This window comes from Antechinus flavipes, chromosome 3 (assembly GCF_016432865.1).
Source record: "Antechinus flavipes isolate AdamAnt ecotype Samford, QLD, Australia chromosome 3, AdamAnt_v2, whole genome shotgun sequence".
Taxonomy (NCBI): Eukaryota; Metazoa; Chordata; class Mammalia; order Dasyuromorphia; family Dasyuridae; genus Antechinus; species Antechinus flavipes.
Genome location: NC_067400.1, coordinates 306,144,172 through 306,166,289, shown reverse-complemented (window position 1 = coordinate 306,166,289; position 22,118 = coordinate 306,144,172). Strand labels below are relative to the sequence as shown.

Sequence of the window (22,118 nt, the reverse complement as noted above, 5' to 3'; positions counted from 1 at the left end):
TAAAAAGCTATTATATTTAAAAAATGCTTGTTGATTTACCCATGGCTTGTTAGAAGCAGTAGATATTGAAGAAAAGGAGTGTTTTGTGTTCTTTCAAATCATAGATTTTCGTAATACCTTTACCTGTCGTTTCCGGCAGATAGAGTGTGTGGAATTTGGAGAAATACCCCAAGACCTCTCCAACGCTTTGGTATTTTCTAATACTGCCCTGCAACGTCTGCAAGAAAGAATTGTACAGCTCCAAGAAGAGAACATAGAGCAACAAGAACTCAACAGAGATTGCCGGGAACGGCGCAAAAAGCTTATTTTTGAAAAGAGAGAGATGGCCAAAAAGATCAAAAGTGAGTCCCTTAGAGGATCCTGGCTTGAATCAAGAAACAATCAGGAACTTTGGGGATAAAAATGAAGAACTGGAAGCGACTTTCACTGACTCCCTAACATTCCCAATAAATACAAGTGCTTTAGATGGCAGTGATGATGAAAATGACTTGTTCTTCAGTTGTATTTGACCCTTCATTTGTGTTTTTCTTGGCAAAACAAAAACAAAAACAAAAACAAAAAAACTGGAGTGATTTGTTATTCCCTTCTCCAACTCATTTTATAAATGAGGAAACTGAGACAAACAAGGTAAAATAACTTGCTCAGAGTCACACAGCTAATAGCCTTCTGAAACTGGATTTGAATTTAGGAAGAGGAGGTTTCCTGTAGCATCTAGCTGCCCTTCTAACTCAGCTGCCCCTCGATTTCCCTTGATTTCCTTTACTTTTCCGACTACTCATTTTTTGTTTATTTCCTTCAGTGATTCCTTAAATCATTAACTTATATCCAAGGGTCCAGTTTTTGCCAGCCTATCAGAGCAAAACTTGGGCCAGGGACTCGTCAAAAGCACATATCCTGTATTCAGGAAGAGCTCCCATGATTTTAAATTTGTGCTCCAGCATCTGGGTCACGCTAAAATCCCTTCAGCTTCTTGTATGCTCAAGTTTCTGAGAAATTTTGGTTCCTGGCCTTTTCCTTTATACCCATTTTAATCCCCATTTGGACTCAGGTCTTCTTTATTAGATAGGAAGCTCTTTTCTTCTCGAGCTCAGTAAGGATCCTAATCCCTTGCACTGGCGAGCCTTATTATCCCAGTGGCCAATAATCAAATGATGTAGGATCAATAGTATCAGAACTTCTCTTTGTAATGATTATATTGTTCCAGTAGAGGCCTCCAGAGACCTCTGAGTAACCGTAGACCTCAGGCTCTGAAACCCATTTGCTACTTTTGCTGTTTTCCCCACAAAGGCCTTCTGTTGTCAAATCCTGTCGTTTCTACCTCCACTAATTTTCTCCTCCTCTATTCACACAACCACCACCCCAGGACTGGTGCTGACACACTTCTTATTTATTTTTATTTACTATTTTACTATTTAGCCTCAGGCAGTGGTTGGCAAATAGGTAGCAAATGGATAGAGTAACAGGTCCAGAGTCAGGAAAACTCCTCCTTATCTGTAAAGTGAGCTGGAGAAGGAAATAATAAAATGGAGTCATGAAGAGTCAGATAGGACTGTACAAGAACACATTGCATATCATGTACTTTCTGCCTTGGAAGGGGTGGAAAGAAATGAAATATTTTAAATAGAAAACCATCAGAACATGGAAGAGTATGATAGAGATCTAGGGGGAAGGAGAGCTTTTTAATGATAGAACAGAGCTCAGTAGAGGAAGAAAGCAGAGGAAGGTAGAGGGGTCTTATAGGGCTAAAGGGAGATGAAAGTGTGCAATGAAATAGCATTTTGGCAGATGACAACTGAATCAAAGGGATGAGAAGAACAGAAGGGAGGAATTTGCCAGTCATAGGATAAGGAAAACCACCAAATATGGAAAAGTTGATAGATTGTATTGCTCCCAAAGTTCTAATACAGCACCCTGTTCCAAAACTTTGATTCATTTATTTCCCCTTAAATATTTCATATTTATTTTGTGTATAGAGGCAGCATGGGTAGAGAGTCAGCCTTGAGGTCAGATACTGCTGCTATTGTTTAGTCATTCAGGCACATCTGCTTTTCGTGACCTTGCGGAGCCCTCTGATGCCATCCATGAAGATTTCTTGTCAAAAATATTGGAGTAGTGTGCCATTTTTCCTCCCAGTGGATTAAGGCAAAATAGGTAATGTGACTTTCCCAGCTAGTGAGTATTTAAATTTGAACTCAGATCTTTGTGATTCCAGGCCTACTACTCAATGAATAAAACATCAACCAAGATTTTGAAAGGATGTAAAGAACCACCTTTCCCTTCATTCTCTGGGCATTATGTATGGGCCAGATGGAGTTCACAGGACCAAATCCTGTGAGATATGTGCCTGAGTGTAGAGTTAAAGCTTTGCAAACTATATACAAAATCCTAGGCAGCTAAATGTCATGGTGGTGGATAGAGGACCAGGCCTGAACTCAGGAAGATTCATCTTATTGAGTTTAAATATGGCTTCAGATGCTTACTAGCTGTGTGACCCTGGAAAAGTCACTTTACCCTGTTTGCCTCAACTTCCTCAACTAAAAATGAATTGGAAAAGGAAATGGTAAAGCAGTCCAGTGTATTTTTTTTTTCAAGAAAACCCTCAAATGAGGTCATGAAATCCAACCCAACTGAAAAACAATTAGACAACAACATAAAATCCTAATTTTGCCCTAATTTGCCCTAAAAGGGCAAAGAAGAAAGTGAGTCAGTGTATGAGAGAAAAAGGAAGCAAGCTTCAAACAAGATTTTGAAAGGAAGTAAATGACAAATGCTAAAGAAAGTTGTAGAAGGAATTTAAATCCAAGTCCAGTGGCATATGAAAAGGCATGGAAATAGGAATTATGATAATACTAGTCGGGATTGATATAGCATTTTAAGATTTATGGAATTTTTTTTATATTTTGTCTCCATTCAAATCTCAGCAACAATCCTTTGAGAATTGTTATTCTGTTTCACAAATGAGGAAATTGTGGCTAAGACAGGACATATAATTTTCCCAGAGACATATAGTTAATAAAAGTTTAATGTAGGATTCAGATTCAGTGTTCTATCTAATGCATCATCTGGCTGTTTATTTGTTGCCAAATTCATTATGATGGCTAAAGGCTAAACTGGTCACACAAAATATTTTTGTCATTTCCTTGATATGAGTAATATGATATGAAATGGGAAAGATGAGAATAACTGGTTACTTGGCTATTTTCTTTTAGAAATGAAGGAGACAGTTACTCAGCTGATGATTGACAAGTTTGGGAAAGAGATAAATCTGGAAGCCCTTCAAACACTCTCCGTTAATAAAAAACTTGAAGAACTAAGGATCAAGAAAATGAAGAAAGAATTGGCAAATGCAAAGGAGATAAGGAACTGGGAGGTAATGTTCAAGAATGCTGCTCCACACTACCTATCTATCAGCTTTGGTTAAATAACTCCTGATCACTTTCCTTAATATTTGCATTTATCACAGGAAGGAAATTATGGGAACACCTGAGTCCTGGTGTTAATACTATAAAAGGAAGCATGTGGTGGCTAGAATACTGAGTCTGAAATCAGGAAAACATGCATTAAAATCTAACCTCCTGTGTGACTCTGGACAAATCACTTGATTTTTTTGCCTTAGTTTCCTCATTTGTAAAAAAAGGGATAATGATTGCACCAACTCTCTCAGAATTGTTATAAAGATCAAATGAGATAATATTTATAAAATATTTAGCACAGTGCCTAAATACATGGTAGCTGTGATGTGAATGGTAGCTATTATTATTATTATCTGTGGAGATAGCAAGGCAGTACCCATAGGCATATACCAATTTTTCTGCCAGAACTATCCATCCACAGGAATGGCACTTTCCCTGATAGTATTTGACATAGTCCTCATGTGCCTTTGAATAATAGTAATAGTTTTGGAGGATGATGAGGCAAGTATGGCCACATCAGCGGAACAAAATGGCTGTGGGTTGAGTTACTCAGCTGGTTCCTGACATATGCCTGGGTATCTGCCACTTTGTGCTCCAGGTGTGTTTCTTGGGAGGAGTCCTATGGACTATTAAGCTACCTGAGACCAGAGGCATAGAAAATACCAAAAGAACTGGCACTCATGGGTCTGTGTTTCTGTGGAGTCTAGAACAGTTGCATTCTTAGAAGTAATCACTTCCTTTAGGGGTGTCAATGGTTGCTCAATGATGCACACTGATGGCATCTAATGATGGGGACCCACTGAAGCTCGGTGACCCTGACATTTATTCTTGCACCATCTTCAAGATTCTTCATTTTTATTTCTCTCTTATTTATAATAAAGAGAAAAGGCAATAAATCCAGGGTGAATTTAATTGGAATCTAGATCCATCCCTAAAATTTCCTACTTCCTGGATTTCTTCAACAAAGAGAAGATCTAATTCAGTTCCAATTGACCAAGGATGGACAGAAGCAGTTACACCCAAAGAAAGAACACTGGGAAATGAATATAAACTGTTTGCATTTTTGTTTTTCTTCCCAGGTTATTTTTACCTTCTGAATCCATTTCTTCCTATGCAATAAAAAAACTGTTCAGTTCTGCACACATATATTGTATCTAGGATTTACTATGACATATTTAACATATATAGGACTGCTTGCCATATAGGGGAGGGGGTGGAGGGAGGGAGGAGAAAAGTCAGAACAGAAGTGAGTGCAAGGGATAATGTAAAAAAATTACTCAGGCATGGGTTCTGTCAATAAAAAGTTATAATTATTTTTTAAAAGTTCCCATTTCCTTCAATAAGTCATCATTTCTCTGAAAAATAGAAAAATATGATAGTGAAACTGACAAGCTTTTAAGAATCATAGAATCTTAAGGCATAGACATCATAGAGGTCATCTAGCTTATCTTTATATATAATACATTAATCTTCCTAATAGACTCTCTAACACACTAGTCACAGCTTTGGTTCAAAACTTTCTAGTGATAGGAAGGTTTTCTATTTTTTTTTATTTTTTAAGATAGCCTGTTTTATTGTTAGATAGCTTTGATTTTTCCCTAATAGTGGTATTTGTCTTTCTGTAACCAACTATTTCTGCCCTCTTCCACTTAAAATGTGGCTTAGGATTCACAGGAACACAGGAGGAAAAGCTAGAAAGGACCTTCTAGGATACTTGGGTCTCCTTCCTTAAGCAGACACAAGTTGGGATGGCCAAGGTCTCACACAGGCAGGAGCTAGTTGCTGCAGGATTTGAATCTATATCCTCTTGATCTAAGATTTGGGAAGTAGCACAGTCCAGTGGAAAGTATATTGGATTTAGATCAAAGGCATTGAGGCTGGTTTTAAAGTAGAATCTTCCTAATTTCAAGTCCAATGTCTCAACTCTAAGATGACCTGACCACTGATTCATCCCTACTGAGTTCTGAGCTTACGTCTCAGACACATCCCAGCTGTGTGATCCTGGACAAGAAATTTAATCATTCAGATCTTGCAGTCTGGATTTGGTACAAGGGAGATTATGTGAGGGAGAAGGTGTTTTTCAAGTGGAAAACTCTTATAGAGATAAGATGGGCAGGCCAATGACAATATCAATGTGAGAGGCAACAGGAACAATTGCTGAGTGTCAGATTTGCTCTTTCTGTAAGTTTGTTGTCGAAGTCTGAGCAGGTGTATTAAATAAGGAAGAAAGTATCAATGGTCAAGTTTGTTAGCCCAATAACAATGTATGTATAATCTATTTGAAAAAACAGATCTGTATGAACCACTACATAGAATTCCCAATCCCTCTATTTTTGTCTGCCTGCATTTTTGATTTCTTTCACAGGCTAATTGTACACTATTTCAGAGTCCAACTCTTTTTGTACAGCAAATTAACTGTTTGGACGTGTATACATATATTTTATTTAACTTATACTTTAACATATTTAACATATATTGGTCAACCTGTCATCTAGGGGAAGGAGTGGGGGGAAGGAGGGGAAAAGTTGGAACAAAAGGATTTGCAACTGTCATTGCTGAAAAATTACCCATGCATATATCTTGTAAATAAAAAGCTATTAAAAAGAAGAAAAAAAACAGGTCTAGTGGTCAGGATGTTTTTAGCTCAGTACTGCTAAGAAGGGCACATGCTACTCATTAAGTCATCTCTTCTCATCTCATCTCATCCCTTGTTTCCTTGACCATTTGTCATTTGATACAATTTCCATGCCTCTCATTGTCTTGGTTACCTTCCTTTGGGCACACTCTTGTTTGTCAATGTCTTATAAATTGTGATACCCAGTATATTCCAGAAGTGGTATTTGTGGCTGTTGAGTAAGACAGAAAGAGAATTGTTTGCAAGTAATTGAAAAGGGCTCCTTGTTTCTGAGTCACAAATGATGTCCCCAACCAATTTGTAGTAATCTCCTAAGTGCTAAAAACAAATGAAATGAACTCAAAAAACAAGAATAAATGAATGATGGGGACCCACTGGAAGCTCACACATATCCAGATGGGAAGCTCAGAACTCAGTACGGATGAATCAATGGTCTGGTTGTTCAGATAGAAATAGATGTGGAGAACACGAAACCTTCTATTTCTGTTTTTCAATAGATTTATGCCTTCATTGTGTTTAGGAATGATCAAACCATGAATGAATGACTCTTGTGGGCTTCCCTCCTCAGTGACTGGGGGTCACCTTTTGGAGCCTATTAAACTCTTTAGAATCTTTTGAGAAATGGAGAACCTTGCTTATGTGTCAGTAAGACATTTCAGATCTGAAGGACACTTAGGATGGGGCATTTATACAGTGTTTTAAGGTTTACAAGGCATTTTACAAATACTATCCCATTTTATCCTTACAACAACCATGACAAAGTAGGTACTATTATTATCCCCATTTTACAGATGAGAAAACCGATAAAATTTAGATCTGGTGAAATTTGTCTTTAGTCTCCTTTCACCATCACCTGTCCTCTTCTATTTTGTGAATCATTGCACTCAACCTCTATTACATTTCTCTCTCAAAAGTCACTATTGATTTCTTAATTGACAAATCTTTTCTCAATCTTCATCCTTCTGAACCTCTTTGCAGTCTTTGACACTGCTGTTCACCTTGTCCTGAATAGTATTTTCTCTGTAGCTTTTTGTGATGTTTCTCTACTTTCTTTTCCTACTAATTGTTCTTTGGTTATATTTCCTGTATTTTTATCCTGCCTGCTAACCTGTGCACTTTTCCCTCTTTATATAATTTTACTTGGTGATAGTATCAGCTCCCAAGGATTCTGCTACCATTTTGTTGCAGATGATTCTCAGATCTAGGCACTGAGCTCTGGTTTCTTTTCTGAGCACTATTCTCACTATCTGTTAGGCCTGAAGTATCCCATGTCATTTATTCATTCATTATTTGGTCATTCCTAAACATAATAAAGATCCCACATTACTGAATGCCTTTGGACATCTCAAACTAGATGCCCTGGAGGCATTTCAAACTCAATATATGCAAAAGGGAACATGTTATCTATTGAACCCCAAATCCTCCCTTCTCCCCAGATTTCTTAAAGACTGTAGAAAGTACCACTATCCTCCCAGGGATCCAGACTCCCATCTTAGTGTCATTTTTAACTCCTGCCTTGCACTCACTCCATGTATTCAATTAGTTATCAAATCATGTTATTTATGTATTCATACAGTATCTTTTGCATATCTCTCCTTCCTTCCATTCATACTGGGAACACTTTAGTTCAGGTCATTATCACCATTTACTTGAATTACCACATTAGCTTTCTAACTAGTTTCTCTGCTTCAAGTCTTTCCCCACTTCAATCTATTTTTCACTCAGCTGCCAAGATGATCTTTCTAAAGCATAAATCTGATCATGTCACTCATTCCCTAATGAACAAACTCTGCTGAAAATACTTTCAGCATTAAATGTTAAGTCCTCTATCTAGTATTCAAAGCCCTTTATAATTTGGCTTCTGGAAATATTGCAGATTTGACTCTCCATTCTTGTCTATGTGCCTCTACATCAGTTACTCCCATGACTAGAGGGTACTGCTCCCCAACCTCATCTTTTTAGTTTTCTTGGCTTCCTTAAAAACTCAGCTCCAATCCCACCTTCTGAAGAGAGCCTCTCCCAGTGATTTGCAAAGTCTTTCCCTTTAATACTAGCTTCATCTACTCTCTTTGTATTTTGCATATATCTAGTTCAGGAGTTGGGAACCTTTTTTCTGCCAAGAGCCATTTGGATATTCATTCTCAGGCCATATAAAATAATCAACATAAAAACTCAAGCAATGGGAGGTTGTTGTGTATAATTTTCAGCTCTTTATCATCTGCAGTTATCTTGGCAGGGCCAGACCAAATGATTTCATGGACATTATACTACTTGCAGGTTGAACAGTCCCCATTTCTGATCTAGTTATATAGATTATATATTATGTAATACATAATATTATATAGATTAAATATATTTTATTTATGATTATTTATAATTAAGATCAAAATACATATAATATGATATATTATGTAATCTACATAATATATAATATTACATAGATTAAAATGATATATTATTTTCAGGTAATTCACATTAGAATTTGTGAATATTTGGAGAATAGGGAACTTTCTGCCTTCCTGTATTTAGTTCAATTACCAAGTCTATACTTAATTCTTAATAAAGTGTTTGGAAAACTTTAAAGCACTATTTAAATGCTAGTTATTGTTCTTAGGTATTATTATTATTATTATTATTAGTTATGTTATACCATAGATTTGAAATGGCCCTCTAGAATTTTAGAACTGAAACTAGTCCACCCTTTCACTTTAAGAAGGGAAAATGAAGATTCACAAAGATTAATAAATGATTAAGCCTGGGTTCAAATATGCAATTAGGAAAAAACCAGAACTGAACCTAACACCCATGGTATATAGCTGAATTTTTTTTTTACCTCCTGACACATAAAATCCAGGCTTTATATGCTGCATTCCACAGTTAACATAATTTTTTTATATATATAAGTAAATTGCTAATTCACTTAGGTCTCCACCCAGAGAATATTAATCATTTTTATATTTTCAGATCACATTTCTCAAAGCTTTAGAACAGAAAGGGGATTAGAAACTGTCTAGTCTAACTCCCTCTTTTTAAAGATGGAATCTACTTCACTGAGGTACAAAGAATTAAAATGATTTGCTCAAGATTATACAATTTGTATGTGTTAGAGACAAGACTTGAACTCATGTTCAAAAGCAATACTTCTTCCTTGTTGCTTCTCTGAAGGCCATTTAAATATATGTGTGTATTGTCTCATACCTATTTCTATTCCTGAATATACTTATTTTATGACCTTTCCTAAAATCAAACCAGATGGCATGAGTTTGTTTAGTCATTTTCAGTTATGTCCAATTCTTCGTGGCTTCATCTTCTTGGCAAAGATATTCCTTCTCCAGCTCATTCTATAAATGATGGACCTGAGGCAAACAGGTTAAGTGACTTGCCCAGTCACACAGCAAGGAAATGTCTGAGGCTGGATTTGAGTCCTCCTGACTCCAGGCCCAGCAGCTCTATCCACCATACCCGGCTGCCTGGGACATGAGAGTATTCCTTATTCATTTTCCTAAGTGCATTGACCTCTTCCATTTGCATTGTGATTTTTGTAGTTCACATCTGATTATGTCTCCCATTCTTTCCAGCTCTTTTTTACTTACTTTCTTTTCTGTCTTCTTGATATTCCAGGAAAAGGTTTCTAAAGTGCGCTGGGACCTGATGATGAAGACGAAGGAACACACTAAGAAACTTCAGCAAATGAATGAGTTATGTATTGAAAAGCAGAAGCTCGAAAGCCGTCTGAATACACTGCAAGCTCAGCAGGTATGCTTCTGCCCTAGTGTTGCTTGGCACTCTGTTGGCATCTTTGAGTAGAATCCAAAGGGTTGGTAAGTCTGCTGGTGACTGTTGAATGCAGGGACACTTTACCTTCTCTTTGGTACTCTCTCCTCCTTGACTTTTCAGTCATATTACTGAACACAAGGATGTCTTCCAGCATTCTTTCCTAGGCACTACTACTTTCTCGATACCCTCTCTCCACAGAACTCACTATCTCCATGGATTTAATGGTTCCCCTAGGCACATATGTGTATATATATATATATACTATATATATGTAGCATATATCTTTATATCTAGTATATATATAAAATCTATATATCTAGTACATATATATATACACATATATATGTATGTATATATATGTGATATATATATAGTATATATTTAGCCATAATTTCTCACTTAAACTCTAGTCCAAAATTACTTATGATCTCATAATAGCTCTAACTTAATATGTCCCAAATGGAACTTGTTATCTTTCCTCCCAAAATCAGCTTTTTTCCCAACTTTGCTACTTTTGTCCATTGTACCACCATCCTTGCTGATATTGTGGTAACCAGGTCCATATTATACATATAATTTATCTCCAGTAGAAGGAATTGGAACTATTGGGATTTTTTTTTCCTTTTATTCCTTTATTTGTTTAGAAGACATTACCTTACAAAGCACATTAATAAATGTTTGTTGGATAACATATAAATTGGCAGCTTGTGAATTGTTGAAAACTGAAGATCACCTGTTTAAGACAAAGTCCCTGTTTTCAGAGAGTTTAAATCTATTTGGAGGTGGGAAATGATGCATAAATATGTTGAGTTAAATAGTAGTACAAGAAGAACCCCTTGAGAGCAAAAATTACGTTTTTGCCTTTCTTTATAGCTGAGGACTTAGCACAATGCCTCATACATAGAAAGTGATTAATAACTGCTTTCTGACTGACAATCCACTCTAGCAATTTAAGAAGACTTATTAGCTGCAAATTAACGGCTATAGATGTTCAGAGGAAGTTAAGATCATCATTTCTGGCTTAAATTCAAGGAAACCTTTACTGAAGAGAAATAATAATTCAAATTGAGACTTAAAAGAAGAGAATTTGGATGGAGGGAGGGAAGGAGCAAGTGCTTTAGGAGAAGTGGTAATAGGTAAGGTAAAGATGAACTGACAGGTGAAAAAAAAACCCTATAGTACCAGTTGTGTTCAAGTGATGAGCGTGAGGTCAACTTATGGGGAAACTTGCAGTTTAGACTTTCATCCTATAGACAGTAGGGAAATAATGAAAGTTTTTCAGCAAAGTAGGTAGTACCATCCAAGCAGTATTTTAGAAGGATTAGCACCTACTAAGGTGCCTTGAATGAAGTGAAAGCTCAGCAAATATTTATTAGTTAGAAGTAATTAGTCTGGGGCATTGGATAGGATAAATTAAAAAGCTGACTCTTCTTGAATACAAGAAGAGTTAGAGGAGGCTTTTAAAGTAGGCTACACAAACAATGATAAGGGCTAGAACAAGGTGTTTATGGTTGAACAGAAATGGCCATATTCTCTCTGGTAAATGAAATCCAAATAAAGTTCTTTTATTTGTTAATGTAAAATTAAGGATCATACTTCAAATGAAGGATCATTAGATTATGACTGTCAGCTGGGGGAGTAGGAGGTTCAAAGTATCATTATCAGAAATTATAAAGTTGGGAATGTATCATTGTTAACAGGATTATCTAATTCCAATAGACTTGTCATGGAAAGTGACATCCATATCCAGATAGAAAACTATGGAGACTGAATGTGGAAAACATCACCTTTTGTTGTTGGTGGTGGTTTGCTTGGTTTTTTTCTTTTGATATGAATTTTGTACAGCATGACAAATATGGAAATATGTTTAGAATTGCACATATTTAACCTATATTGGATTGCTTACTTCTTGGGGAGAAGAGGGAGAAAATTTTGGATACAAGATTTTGCAAAGGAGAATGTTGAAAATTATCTTTGCATGCATTTGGAAAAATAAAATATTATTTTAAAAAAGAGAGAGAGAGAGAGGGTCATTAGATTAAATCAACAAGCATGTTTAGAATGCTTATTATTTGCCAAGCACTCTGCTAAGGATTAAAAAAAAAATCTCTGCTTTCGAGGGGCTTATAGTCTCATGAAAAAATCACTAGATACTTACAAGAAATACAGGACAGATGCAAGGAATTCTCAAGAGGAGAAGTCACTAGTAGCTAATGAGAGTGAGGATGATGAAGAATCTAATGTGAGATTGGATATTATTCTTTAAAAAGGTAGGGGAACTGAGAGGAAGAGAATTCTTGGTATGGGGAGAAACCAGTAGAAAAAGCACAGAAATATATTAGGGGAGTACATTTAAAATTTTATTTAAAACAAGTGTCTGACTGATAATTATCCAAATTTTCCAACTCAGGACTAGGATATTTTATTAGTGTCATTTTTATATATACAATGTCCCTTAATTTGTCTTTATGTTTATAAGACTCTTTAACTAGGGATGTTGTTTTGTTGAGTTGTTGTGTCTGCCTCTTCATAACCCCATTTGGGGTTTTCTTGGCAAAAGTACTAGAATTATGGATTGACATAACACTTTCAAAATATTGTTTTATTCTTTTAGTAACCCTGGGAGGAAGTTATTATTATCCCCATTTACAGATGGAGAACTTGAGGCAGACATAAGATCATACAAGTGTTTAAGAGCATATTTTAACTTGGGCCTTTCTGAGGCTCTATCCATTATACTCTGAAAGATATTTCTTTTTAGATAGATCCCTCAATTTAAGACTCTATTTATCTGTTAGGAAGGCTCTTTTGTTAAGTGGTAGAAGAGAGAAAAAAATTATCATTTTTCAAATGGGAATAAATCAGATAGAATGTGGTTTTTTTCCCCCCAACAGGGCAATGCCTTCCAGGGTCTTCGGAAAGCAGACATTTTGGCTAGGGAGAAGATCACCGAACTGATCCAAATCCAGGCTGAAAAGATTCTAGCTTTGAAGGAAGAAATTGCTATCTTGCGCAGGAAAGGTGGTCTTATCCTCCCACCAATTAATAATCCCCATTAAATAAAAGTGTACCTTATTAATTGCTGTTTTCCTATCTATCCTCTCCAAGTATATCACTAAGACTTGTTTCTCCTACCTGATGATATCTGTAAGGGAAAATGTATGTACATACACACACACATACACACACTCATCCAAATAAAAGGGGATCAGTCTTGTTTGTTAAAATTTATCATGTCCTATCTACATGCTATTCCTTGAAAAAGCTCGAGGCCCAGATTCCAGCTTGAGAGTCTCCCATGCAGAATCAGCAGCTAAAGTCATTCTGGATAAAAGTCCCAAACAACAGCTCTTTTAAAGTTTAATAAGCAAGAAAAATCAGCAATGTGTGCTTCCTCTTCCCAATCTCATCTTGGGAAGATAGATCTGAACATTTCATAAATAGATCTTTCTGGTTCTTCATATATTCAGAAAAGATGCTTTAAGAAACACTTAGAAAAGATATGGATTCATTTTCCTGAAGAGTTTTTATAAATGATCAAACTAAAGGTTAGAGAGAAGACTAAACATTTATTTAGAAGTTACGTGTTTGTTTTTACAGAGCTATGTAGCCACAGATTATTGAATCTGGAAGGTTTGTTAAAAGTACTGTACACATTTTAGTCTGTTCTCCTGGTCATACCATGAAAAAATCACTTCCTGTTGTACCAAATTCAGCCGATCTGTTGAGTTGGATTTTTTTTTCCTCCATTATGTGTTATGATCAACCATGTTTAGCTCTCACAGAGGATGTGCCTAATATATGTTTTCCTTTCCTTTTTTCCTAATGGGCACTTGGGATTATCCCTGGTAGTTGTGAAAGTTGGAAATAAAAGGTTGCTTCTGTACCCAGTATGTGTCTGTTGATAATCTCTCTTGCTTTTTTCTTCTCAAACTGCGGCTTTAACCCGGTACACTTCACTGGATGGGATTCCATATGTCTCTCCAGTATGTTAAGGAACATATACATTTATTTACAAGTGCATAAATATATAAATATGGCTGTAATAGAAAAATAAATACCCATTTTTCTCTGTCTCTTTAAAACAATGTAGTCTTTTCAGGGAAGTGGCTTTAGCCTAAATTGTGGGAGGTGGAGTCTCAAAAGACACATGTATTGGTGGGCTGGATGAGAGTCTCCTTCCAGGGTCCTGTCCTAAATAGGTGCCTGGGGGGTGGTGAGGACACCATTCTCCTCCTCTGACTTGCAAGGAGTGAGGGCTATCCACTTCTTCAACTGGCACGAGACCCAGGCAGCAAGGTGGACCTAAGGTGAGAAAAGGAAGGAAAATTAAAATCCAAGCACTAAAAAGAATCAAAGTGTAGCCTGATAAATTATTCCACCTATCAGTAATAGAAGACAGTTAATCTGGCCCTGAAAGGTCAGATTTGCATGTAACATAAATCTTGTTTGTTATATATTCCAAAATGATCTTCCCCAATTAGCCATTTCATAGATGTAGAGAAAGAGCCACTATTATCTGGGACATACCTAAATATTTCTGTGGCAGAAGGAACATATTCCCAAACTCAGGAGCAAAGGCTTTTTTGAAAAAAACAATTCTGAAGAAATCCTAGCAACATTTTAACAGCTCCTAGCCCCAGAGGGCTCTTTCTCTCCCAAGCTATTCACATCCCCATGATTAATTATTCCTATTTGACATTTAATTATCCCCAAGCCAAAGGGATTTCATGTGAAGCCAACTTCAGCCTTTTTATAATATCATGTCCAAAAAAGTACCAAAGGACTCATGATGAAGAACACTATCCATCTTCTGACTGAGAGGTAATGGACTAAAGACACTGATTTCTGGACATAAGCGATGTGCAAAATTGTTTTGCTTGGCTATACCTATTGTTGAAACTTTTTTCTTTTTTTTTTTTCAAATAGGAAGGGATGGGAGGGAAAGAAAATAAGTGCTTGTTAACTGAAAAATAGAATTAAGTTTAAAAAATAATAATCTCCAAGCTGGGTAAGGCCTGTGTCCTGTACATTATTCAGAAGCATGCTATAGCTACTCAATAAAATGATAATTGGCAATATTCCCCAAGTCCCCAACTTTTACTAAATCCTTTGGAAGACTAGGCCAAAGAAAGCAGAAATAGGAATGGCTTTAAGGAACTTGAAGAAAAGGCAGCACAAAGAGTTATTATTATGTTATTTGTAAGACTTTGGCTCCTGTTTCACTGATTAATGTAAACCTTATTCCTTAATTAAGAAACAAGACACAACAGGGCAGTGTATTTGTGGGTGATTAGAGGCTGCCTCAATGTGAGAAAAGGCAACAGTAATTTGATAATAACCCTGAAACTCGTAGTCCAGGAGAGCTTCCTACTTTGCTGCCATGGGATGTTTCTGTTCTTACTGGTCAGCATGGCCCAACACCTGCAGTGTTACAATATGATCTACCTGGAACTCCCCCTCTGCACTTCTTGCCAGAGTTCCACCCCTTTTCTTCCATTTCCTCTCAGTTTAAAAGCTATGGAGAATGCCCCACTATATCCTATCAAGGATAGAACTTTACTCTGCCACAGACCTGGATGAAATGGAGAGTCCCACAGTCCTTCCCGCCGAGGGCTTTCAGATGTATTCCTTATCCCTGACTGGCAGATGGCAGCCGGTTGTTCCTGAAGATGGTAGCATTCATCATGGGACTGAAGCAGCTGGTGAGTGGAGTCATCTGGGAGAGTGTACAGGAAGGTGTTCTCTTCAGGGCTCGAGTCAGGTTCTCTATGAGGCGAAAGAACAAGCGTGAAGGTGAGGCAAGGTATGGATTTTCAACCTTAGTACAATTCTCTTGTCCCCTCCTCCTTTGGGCATCCTTTGTTCCTCAAGCACTTCTTAAATGTCTGCTACTCTGTGGGCACGTACACCATAGGTATAACACTGGAGATATAAAAACAAAAGCAAAAAACAAACCCAGATTCTGCCCTCAATGAGCTTACATTCATTCTATCAGGACAAGACCTTGGAAGGTTCATTATCCATTTTCAAGGGAAAGCCAGTATAAGAGAGGATTACTTAGCTATTCATAATTCATATATCATATCATTGTGTTTACTATTAAACTCCAATACGGTCATCTTGGTTTTGGATAATTATACAAGAAATTCCACCCTCAATGAGCTTACATTTATTCTATCAGGACAAGATATTGGAAGGTTCATGTATCCATCATTATCAAGGGAAAACCAGTATAAAAGAGGATTACTTAGCTATTCCTAATTCATATGCCATATCATTGTGTCTGCTATAAAATTTCAATATGCTCATCCTGGTTTTGTGTAATTACATAGTAACATGGCAAGGGCACTTTCCACAGCATTTGGGAGGATGCATGAATATATCTGAGCTACCCAGAGGACACACAAGCTACATGTACATTGGACGCACCTGCCCTATAGGCAAAGGAAAGTCTTTAGGAAACCATCACAAGCCAGGTAACACAGAGAACCGGTGTCCTAGAGTGGCAGAAGCATTTGAATTGCAAACAATTTGACAGTTATTTTGGCCCTCAAAAATGGCTGTTCTGAAAACTTGGGGAGTTTTGAAATTGAGTAAACTAAGAATTCTTGGCTTCCATCATGTCGGTTTCAGGAAGCAAAATGGCAGGATGGGGTGGTTACCTCATTGGTTGGTGGCTTTTCTCATGTCCATTCCCAAGGATTTTTCCTTGCAGCAAGCTGCTGTTATGATCCTGCTGTTAAAAGATGAGAAGACAAGACAGTCTTAGAGAATCTGGGATTCTTTGCCCCATCATCAAGATCTAGTCTCAGTATGAAGATAGTCTGGGATTTAAAACATGGGCAAAACCCGATTGAGTCCAGTTAGGTTAGATGAGGAGGTTGGGGGCAACAACCAGCCCTCCACAGTTCCACTTAGTTGGTCTAAAATGCACCCTAATCACCTCACACAAATTCAGTAGGTGTGAGTTACCTGCTGAAGTTCACCTGGGCTGTACTCTTGAGTTTTCACACCTGGACAGCCCAGGCCGGCTGAGGGACAGGCCCCCTTGACATGTAAACCATTGACGTAGGGCTGTCCGTTGATGTAGGGCTGTCCGTTGGCTCGTGGGGCGGAGATCCCTCTCAGAGGCACCATGGTGTACTGGCAGGAGGAAGGCAGCAGCGCCGTGCTAGGGAAAGCCAGGTCGGCAGTTTGCTCTGGAAGGAGAATTGAAGAGAGATGTATTCTCAGACTGGGGAACACGGGACAGCTTGGGGGCCTCCTGCATAAGCTTCATAATGAGTCTTCCAGTGGAACTGCCGGCCACAGTGACAGAAAGGGAGTAGGAGCTGGCATTTCTCCCAGAGATACAGAGGGGGAGTTCCCCATTTCCTCCCAGGAATGCCTCATTATTTTCTCCCACCTTCCTGGCTTCCTTCTTCATGTCAGTGAAGACAAGGTGAGGCAGCTTGGGGTCAGGGAGAAAACAGGCTTTCCCTGTGTCTGTTGTAGTTTACACACATGGATTATGAGGGCTGACCAAAGGTAATGGTTGAATAGACAAAATAAGAGCAGAACTGATTTAGAAAGAAAAAGGCAGCTGGTGTTGTCAAAACAGAGAGTAAAATCAGAAGCTTGAGCCAAGAGAAATAAGGCAAAGACAAAAGCATTGCGGATTGGAAGAACACAGCTTTACATTATCAAATCAGCTTAATTTATATTATTAGGGTGGGTTGGTTAATTAATAGGGTGGGTCACTCAGTCAGTCAACAATCATTTATTAGGCCCATAATATGGGCTTTAATCCCTTATTATGCAATCCCATATTAAGCATTTATTAAGGACATACTATATACGTGTTAGACCCTGGATTAAGGACAAGGGATACAAAATAAAGGCAAAAATATGAGCCTTGTCCTCCGGTAGCTCACATTCTAATGGAGCTGGGGTCTCAGTCATCTTTATCTTCTTATAAGGTTTCTGGGGGACCCGACCCCTGGAACAGAGGTGTACAAAGGCCCGATCAGCTCCCAATGGGCTGCACAGCACTGCCCATCCTGGTCCCTCACTACTGCCTGGGCAGCTCTTTAAGTCCCTCTGGCTTCCTAGCTTAGCACAAGTAATCCCCATCTTGCCCATAGAGTCACTTACTTTGTTTGGACCATGCTCTCCATAAACAGAAAGGTATGAAGGCCACGATGATGAGGACGATTGAGCCCAAGACTACCCCCACGATCAGGTAGGGCAAATCACTGGAGCGAGCCACCATAGCTCCAGGGCCCCCAGGACGCTCCCCTGGGTCTGGGGGCAGTATTGGTGGGGGGGCCACAGTAGGGGGCAGGAGCCGGCCTGGCTGACCAGAAGGCTTTCGGGCTGCAAAGAGATTTTTAAAAAAATCAATCATTGTTCTTGGATATTCACTCACCATCAGTCAGAATGTTCTGTGGGTATAGATGTGGATTAACAGGGATCAGGTTCCTATGGTTAGGTCACATTCAGGGCTGTGCTGAAGCCGGGCCATACCAGCTTCTGGGAGCTTATAGTTACACTTTCAGTGTGAACATTCACACCATGGAACATGACCAGTAAATCAGGACTTGATTTGCTGTTTTGCTGATTCTCTAGACTTAAGAAAGCAATGTAGAAAATGTTAATAATGAAAGTTAAATACGGTGGCGCAGTGGATGCAGTGGTTCTCAAAGTATGGTCTAGAGACTCCTGGGGATCTCTGAAACCCTGTTAGAGGGTCTACAAATTCAAAAAATAGTTTTTATTTCAAATATGGTAAATGTCTATAAAAATAATCCAGATAAACAAAAATGCTTTGGAGAGATCCTCAATAATTTTTCAATAGGATAAAGATACTGAAAACAAAAGTTTGAGAAGCACTGGGATAGAGCACCAGCCCTGAAGTCAGGAGGACCAAAGTTCAAATCTCAGACACTTCACACTTCCTAGCTGTGTGACCCTGGGCAAGTCACTTAACTTCAATTGCCTCAGGGAAAAAAAGTTAAATAAGTATGTCATAAGTATATTTCCCCCTCTGGAAAGCTGGTTATTAAACATTTACCAGGAAACCTCTGGTCCCAATATTCTTTAAGAATGTGTCCAAATTTTGTAAGCAATGTGAGTAGCTGAATAGAAATTTCAGTATTTGAGAAATTTGAAACTTGTGTTTCACATTGGGATCTCAGATTTTTTGCGTCCAGCAATCCAAAAATGATGAACTGGGAATGATGCAGTTAGCACAGCAACTGAATGGTGATGGGCATTCAAACTACATGAGGGCAAATAAATAGGAGTGGTGGACCTTTTGCCCCCCACACCAGTCAGAGAAGAACAGTAAAAGCCACCAAAGAACTGGCAGGGGAGAATTTACACAACGATTCTCTATGAGCAGCAAGAGAGCTGGAGAATCTTCAGTGAATATACAGATCATCATCTACACAGTTTACTTAGTAGGTTAATATGGGGGAGCATCAGCGAAACAATGATTGGAAAACAATCAAACAGTGATTGGAAAACAGTCCTGGGGAATGGTAAGCTTCGGGTTTCAAGTTCTGGGTCATACTATTAGATAGTTAAAGCTACAGCACGGCACACCAGCTTGAGGAGGACAAAATACTGGACTTAGTGACAGGACAAAAGGTCCTTTTCCTGGCTTCCATTCCTACTTTCCTTACCAGCTCCTGATTTCCTCTGCAAGTGTTATTTATGTGCTTTGTCTCACTTTCTCCATCTGTAAAGTAGTGATAATGAAACCTTGTCCTGGGATGTGAGAACTGATCCATTGCTCTTGGCTCAACATCTATCAGCTCAAAATCACTGGGAGTTATTATTATTCTCAGCAGCTCCTAACATAGGTCACAGGATGTATTCCAAAAGTTCACCTCTAAGTCCATCATCTGGTATTCAGAATGCATTTTCCCATAGAAACAATGATACATGATCATGTTTCCAAATCAGTCCACAAGACTATTTGACCCTTAGTGGTACAGGCTTAATAGCAATATTCAAAGGATAGTTTGTATGGAAAAATGCATTCCAAATTCCAACTTAGGATGCTATGAGCACATCATCCTTCTCCTCCAGTCAGGAGTTCACTGAAAGCAAATGCAGGGGAGCTGGGGAAAACAGTCCAAGTCTCAACATGTGGATAGAAAAGATACCTCTATGGATCAAATCTCTAATTCCTCTGGTATCCTGAATTGGGGAGGGAGAAAACAAGCCTGTATCAAGTGCCCAGTAAGTGCCGGGCACTGTGCTAAATGTTTTATAATTATTATCTAAATTGATCTTCACAAAAAGCTTGGGTGGCAGGTGCTCCTTTTGTCCCCATTTTACAGTTGAAGAAAACTGAGGCAAACAAATTAAGTGATTTGCCCACAGTCTCTCAGCAGTAAGAGTCTGAGGCTGCAATCGCCCCCACCAAGCTGCCTCACTTTAGAACTGCAGCATGACAGATTGATTGCTTTTTCTCTGCAAATGACATCATGTATGCAAAGCACTCTATAAACTCTGATGTCCTCCAGAAATGCAATGGAGTTATTGTTCAGTTGTGTCCGGGGACCCCGTGGACCACAGTACTCCTAGCTATGGGGTTTTCTTGGCAAAGATACTGCAGTGGTATGCCATTTTCTCCTCCTGTGAATTAAAGTAATTCTGCTTCACATAAATCTAATTTACAGGCAAGTCAAGGCATCCCCCTGTGATGTCATTGGTCCTCTTTGAAAAAAAAACACATAAAAATGAAGGATGAATAACATTAAAAAAAAGAGAGAGAAAGATGTTGCATGAGTCTGGATTTGAATTCAGATCTTCCTGATTCTAGACCCAGCCCTCTACTCAGTGGGCCACCTAGCTGCCTATTGAAATGCAAGCACTAAGAATTATGAGATGGTGAAGGATGGAGTTGGACCACAGAGAAGAGAAGTACCTTTGGTTTCACAGATCATCACATTGCTGAATTCGCTCTCTCCACCCTCATTGAAGCATTGCATCTTAATGTCATAAGAGGTCTCTGGCTGCAGGTGGCTGATGGAGTGCCAGTAGCGGTCCCCTAGGGAAAAAAATATGCTTCATAGTCACAAGGTGAGCCACAGCTATTCATGGGTTCTAAATGGAGTTTCTAAGCCTTTCCCCAAGGTAACTCGCTACTCTATTAAACAGCACAGGTGTCCGAGGCAGGGTCTGTGTATCGCTACCAATTCATGCAATGAAGTCACAGATAGAGATCATTAAAAAAAAATGTAAAAAACAGATAGAGATCATAAGACAGGGCACTGGAATCATAGCTTTAGAACTGGAAGAAACCCTTTGTGTGTCTCTGTAGGTAACACTTCTGTTTTACAGAGGAGGAAACTGAGGCTCCAAGTAGTTGATAGACTTGCCTCAGGTATGTGATGGAAATGGGATCTGACTTGGGTCCTCAGACTCCAAATCCAGGGATATTTCCTTTCCCCCCAGTTCCATGCTGCCTCTTCCTCATGGAAGCAGCCCAGCCTCATGCTCTCCATGATCCCAAGCTCTGGGGATATGATGATACCAGTTATCAAAAGGATCTATATCTAAGAAGCTCATTACTGCAAGCTGAACATTTTATATGCTTTTCGTGTGTATGTCTGAGGGAAAAATCTAACCACTAATCACCTTTTGGAGGCTTACCTTCTACTACATCCTTCTTGTAGTCACTGTCATTGTCACTGTCTGTGGGGCGATAGTAGATGTAAAAGCCATGGATCGGGGTGTTGTTGTTGCTGGCTGATTTATACTAGAAGGAAAGGAGGAGAAACCAGCTATTAATGGAACAGTCAGAGCAAACTCCCTGTTGTTTTGGAAACTTCTCTTCAGGGCTGAGCTTCATTCCTTCACATGGAATATGGCTTTATAAAGTTTTCCCCACCATAGTTTTTCTACTTCTAGAGTAGAGTTCAAAACGATGTGCTTCTTGAAAAATGCTGCAGAAATTTCATTCTGTCCCCAGAGATGGTTCCTTACGTGTGTGTGTGTGTGTGTGTGTGTGTGTGTGTGTGTGATCAAAGAAGTGGGGATACTTCTATCACCATTGTTTGCCTCCTGAATGGTAAATTCCATGTATTACGGGGATTTAGAGACTTTGGTTACTTTTTGGAGGTCTATCAGACAAGGTTTGCAAGATATATTCTATTGTAGATGCTATTACATAGGGACCCCATATTTTCTCCTTAGATCAGCTAATTCTCAATCCCAATTAGGGTATAATACAAGAATTTAGGAGTAGCCTGAGAAATCAAAAAAAGTTTTAGAAAATTTTTGGAAATTACTTCTGG

General features: G+C 38.5%; 2 protein-coding genes across 5 annotated transcripts in view; one reads left to right on the top strand and one right to left on the bottom strand.

Moving 5' to 3' along the window:
- CFAP44 (cilia and flagella associated protein 44) overlaps window positions 1-13,716 on the top strand; it is a 113,135-nt gene extending 99,419 nt beyond the window's left edge. For both annotated transcript variants that reach the window (XM_051985300.1, XM_051985299.1), the window contains 4 exons: window positions 140-341; window positions 3,210-3,370; window positions 9,670-9,804; window positions 12,720-13,716. In XM_051985300.1, coding sequence (XP_051841260.1) covers window positions 140-341; window positions 3,210-3,370; window positions 9,670-9,804; window positions 12,720-12,884 — 663 coding nt within the window. In that variant the 3' untranslated portion in view covers window positions 12,885-13,716. The remainder of the gene's footprint in view (window positions 1-139; window positions 342-3,209; window positions 3,371-9,669; window positions 9,805-12,719) is intronic.
- The window catches only part of BOC (BOC cell adhesion associated, oncogene regulated), a 97,745-nt gene continuing 89,001 nt past the window's right edge, over window positions 13,375-22,118 (bottom strand). For 2 of the 3 annotated variants that reach the window (XM_051985301.1, XM_051985302.1), the window contains exons 14-20: window positions 21,475-21,580; window positions 20,747-20,869; window positions 17,962-18,183; window positions 16,801-17,027; window positions 16,491-16,564; window positions 15,401-15,594; window positions 13,375-14,130 (exon numbers count right to left, since the gene is read on the bottom strand). In XM_051985301.1, coding sequence (XP_051841261.1) covers window positions 13,943-14,130; window positions 15,401-15,594; window positions 16,491-16,564; window positions 16,801-17,027; window positions 17,962-18,183; window positions 20,747-20,869; window positions 21,475-21,580 — 1,134 coding nt within the window. In that variant the 3' untranslated portion in view covers window positions 13,375-13,942. The remainder of the gene's footprint in view (window positions 14,131-15,400; window positions 15,595-16,490; window positions 16,565-16,800; window positions 17,028-17,961; window positions 18,184-20,746; window positions 20,870-21,474; window positions 21,581-22,118) is intronic. The other variant, XM_051985303.1, reaches the window with a different exon arrangement.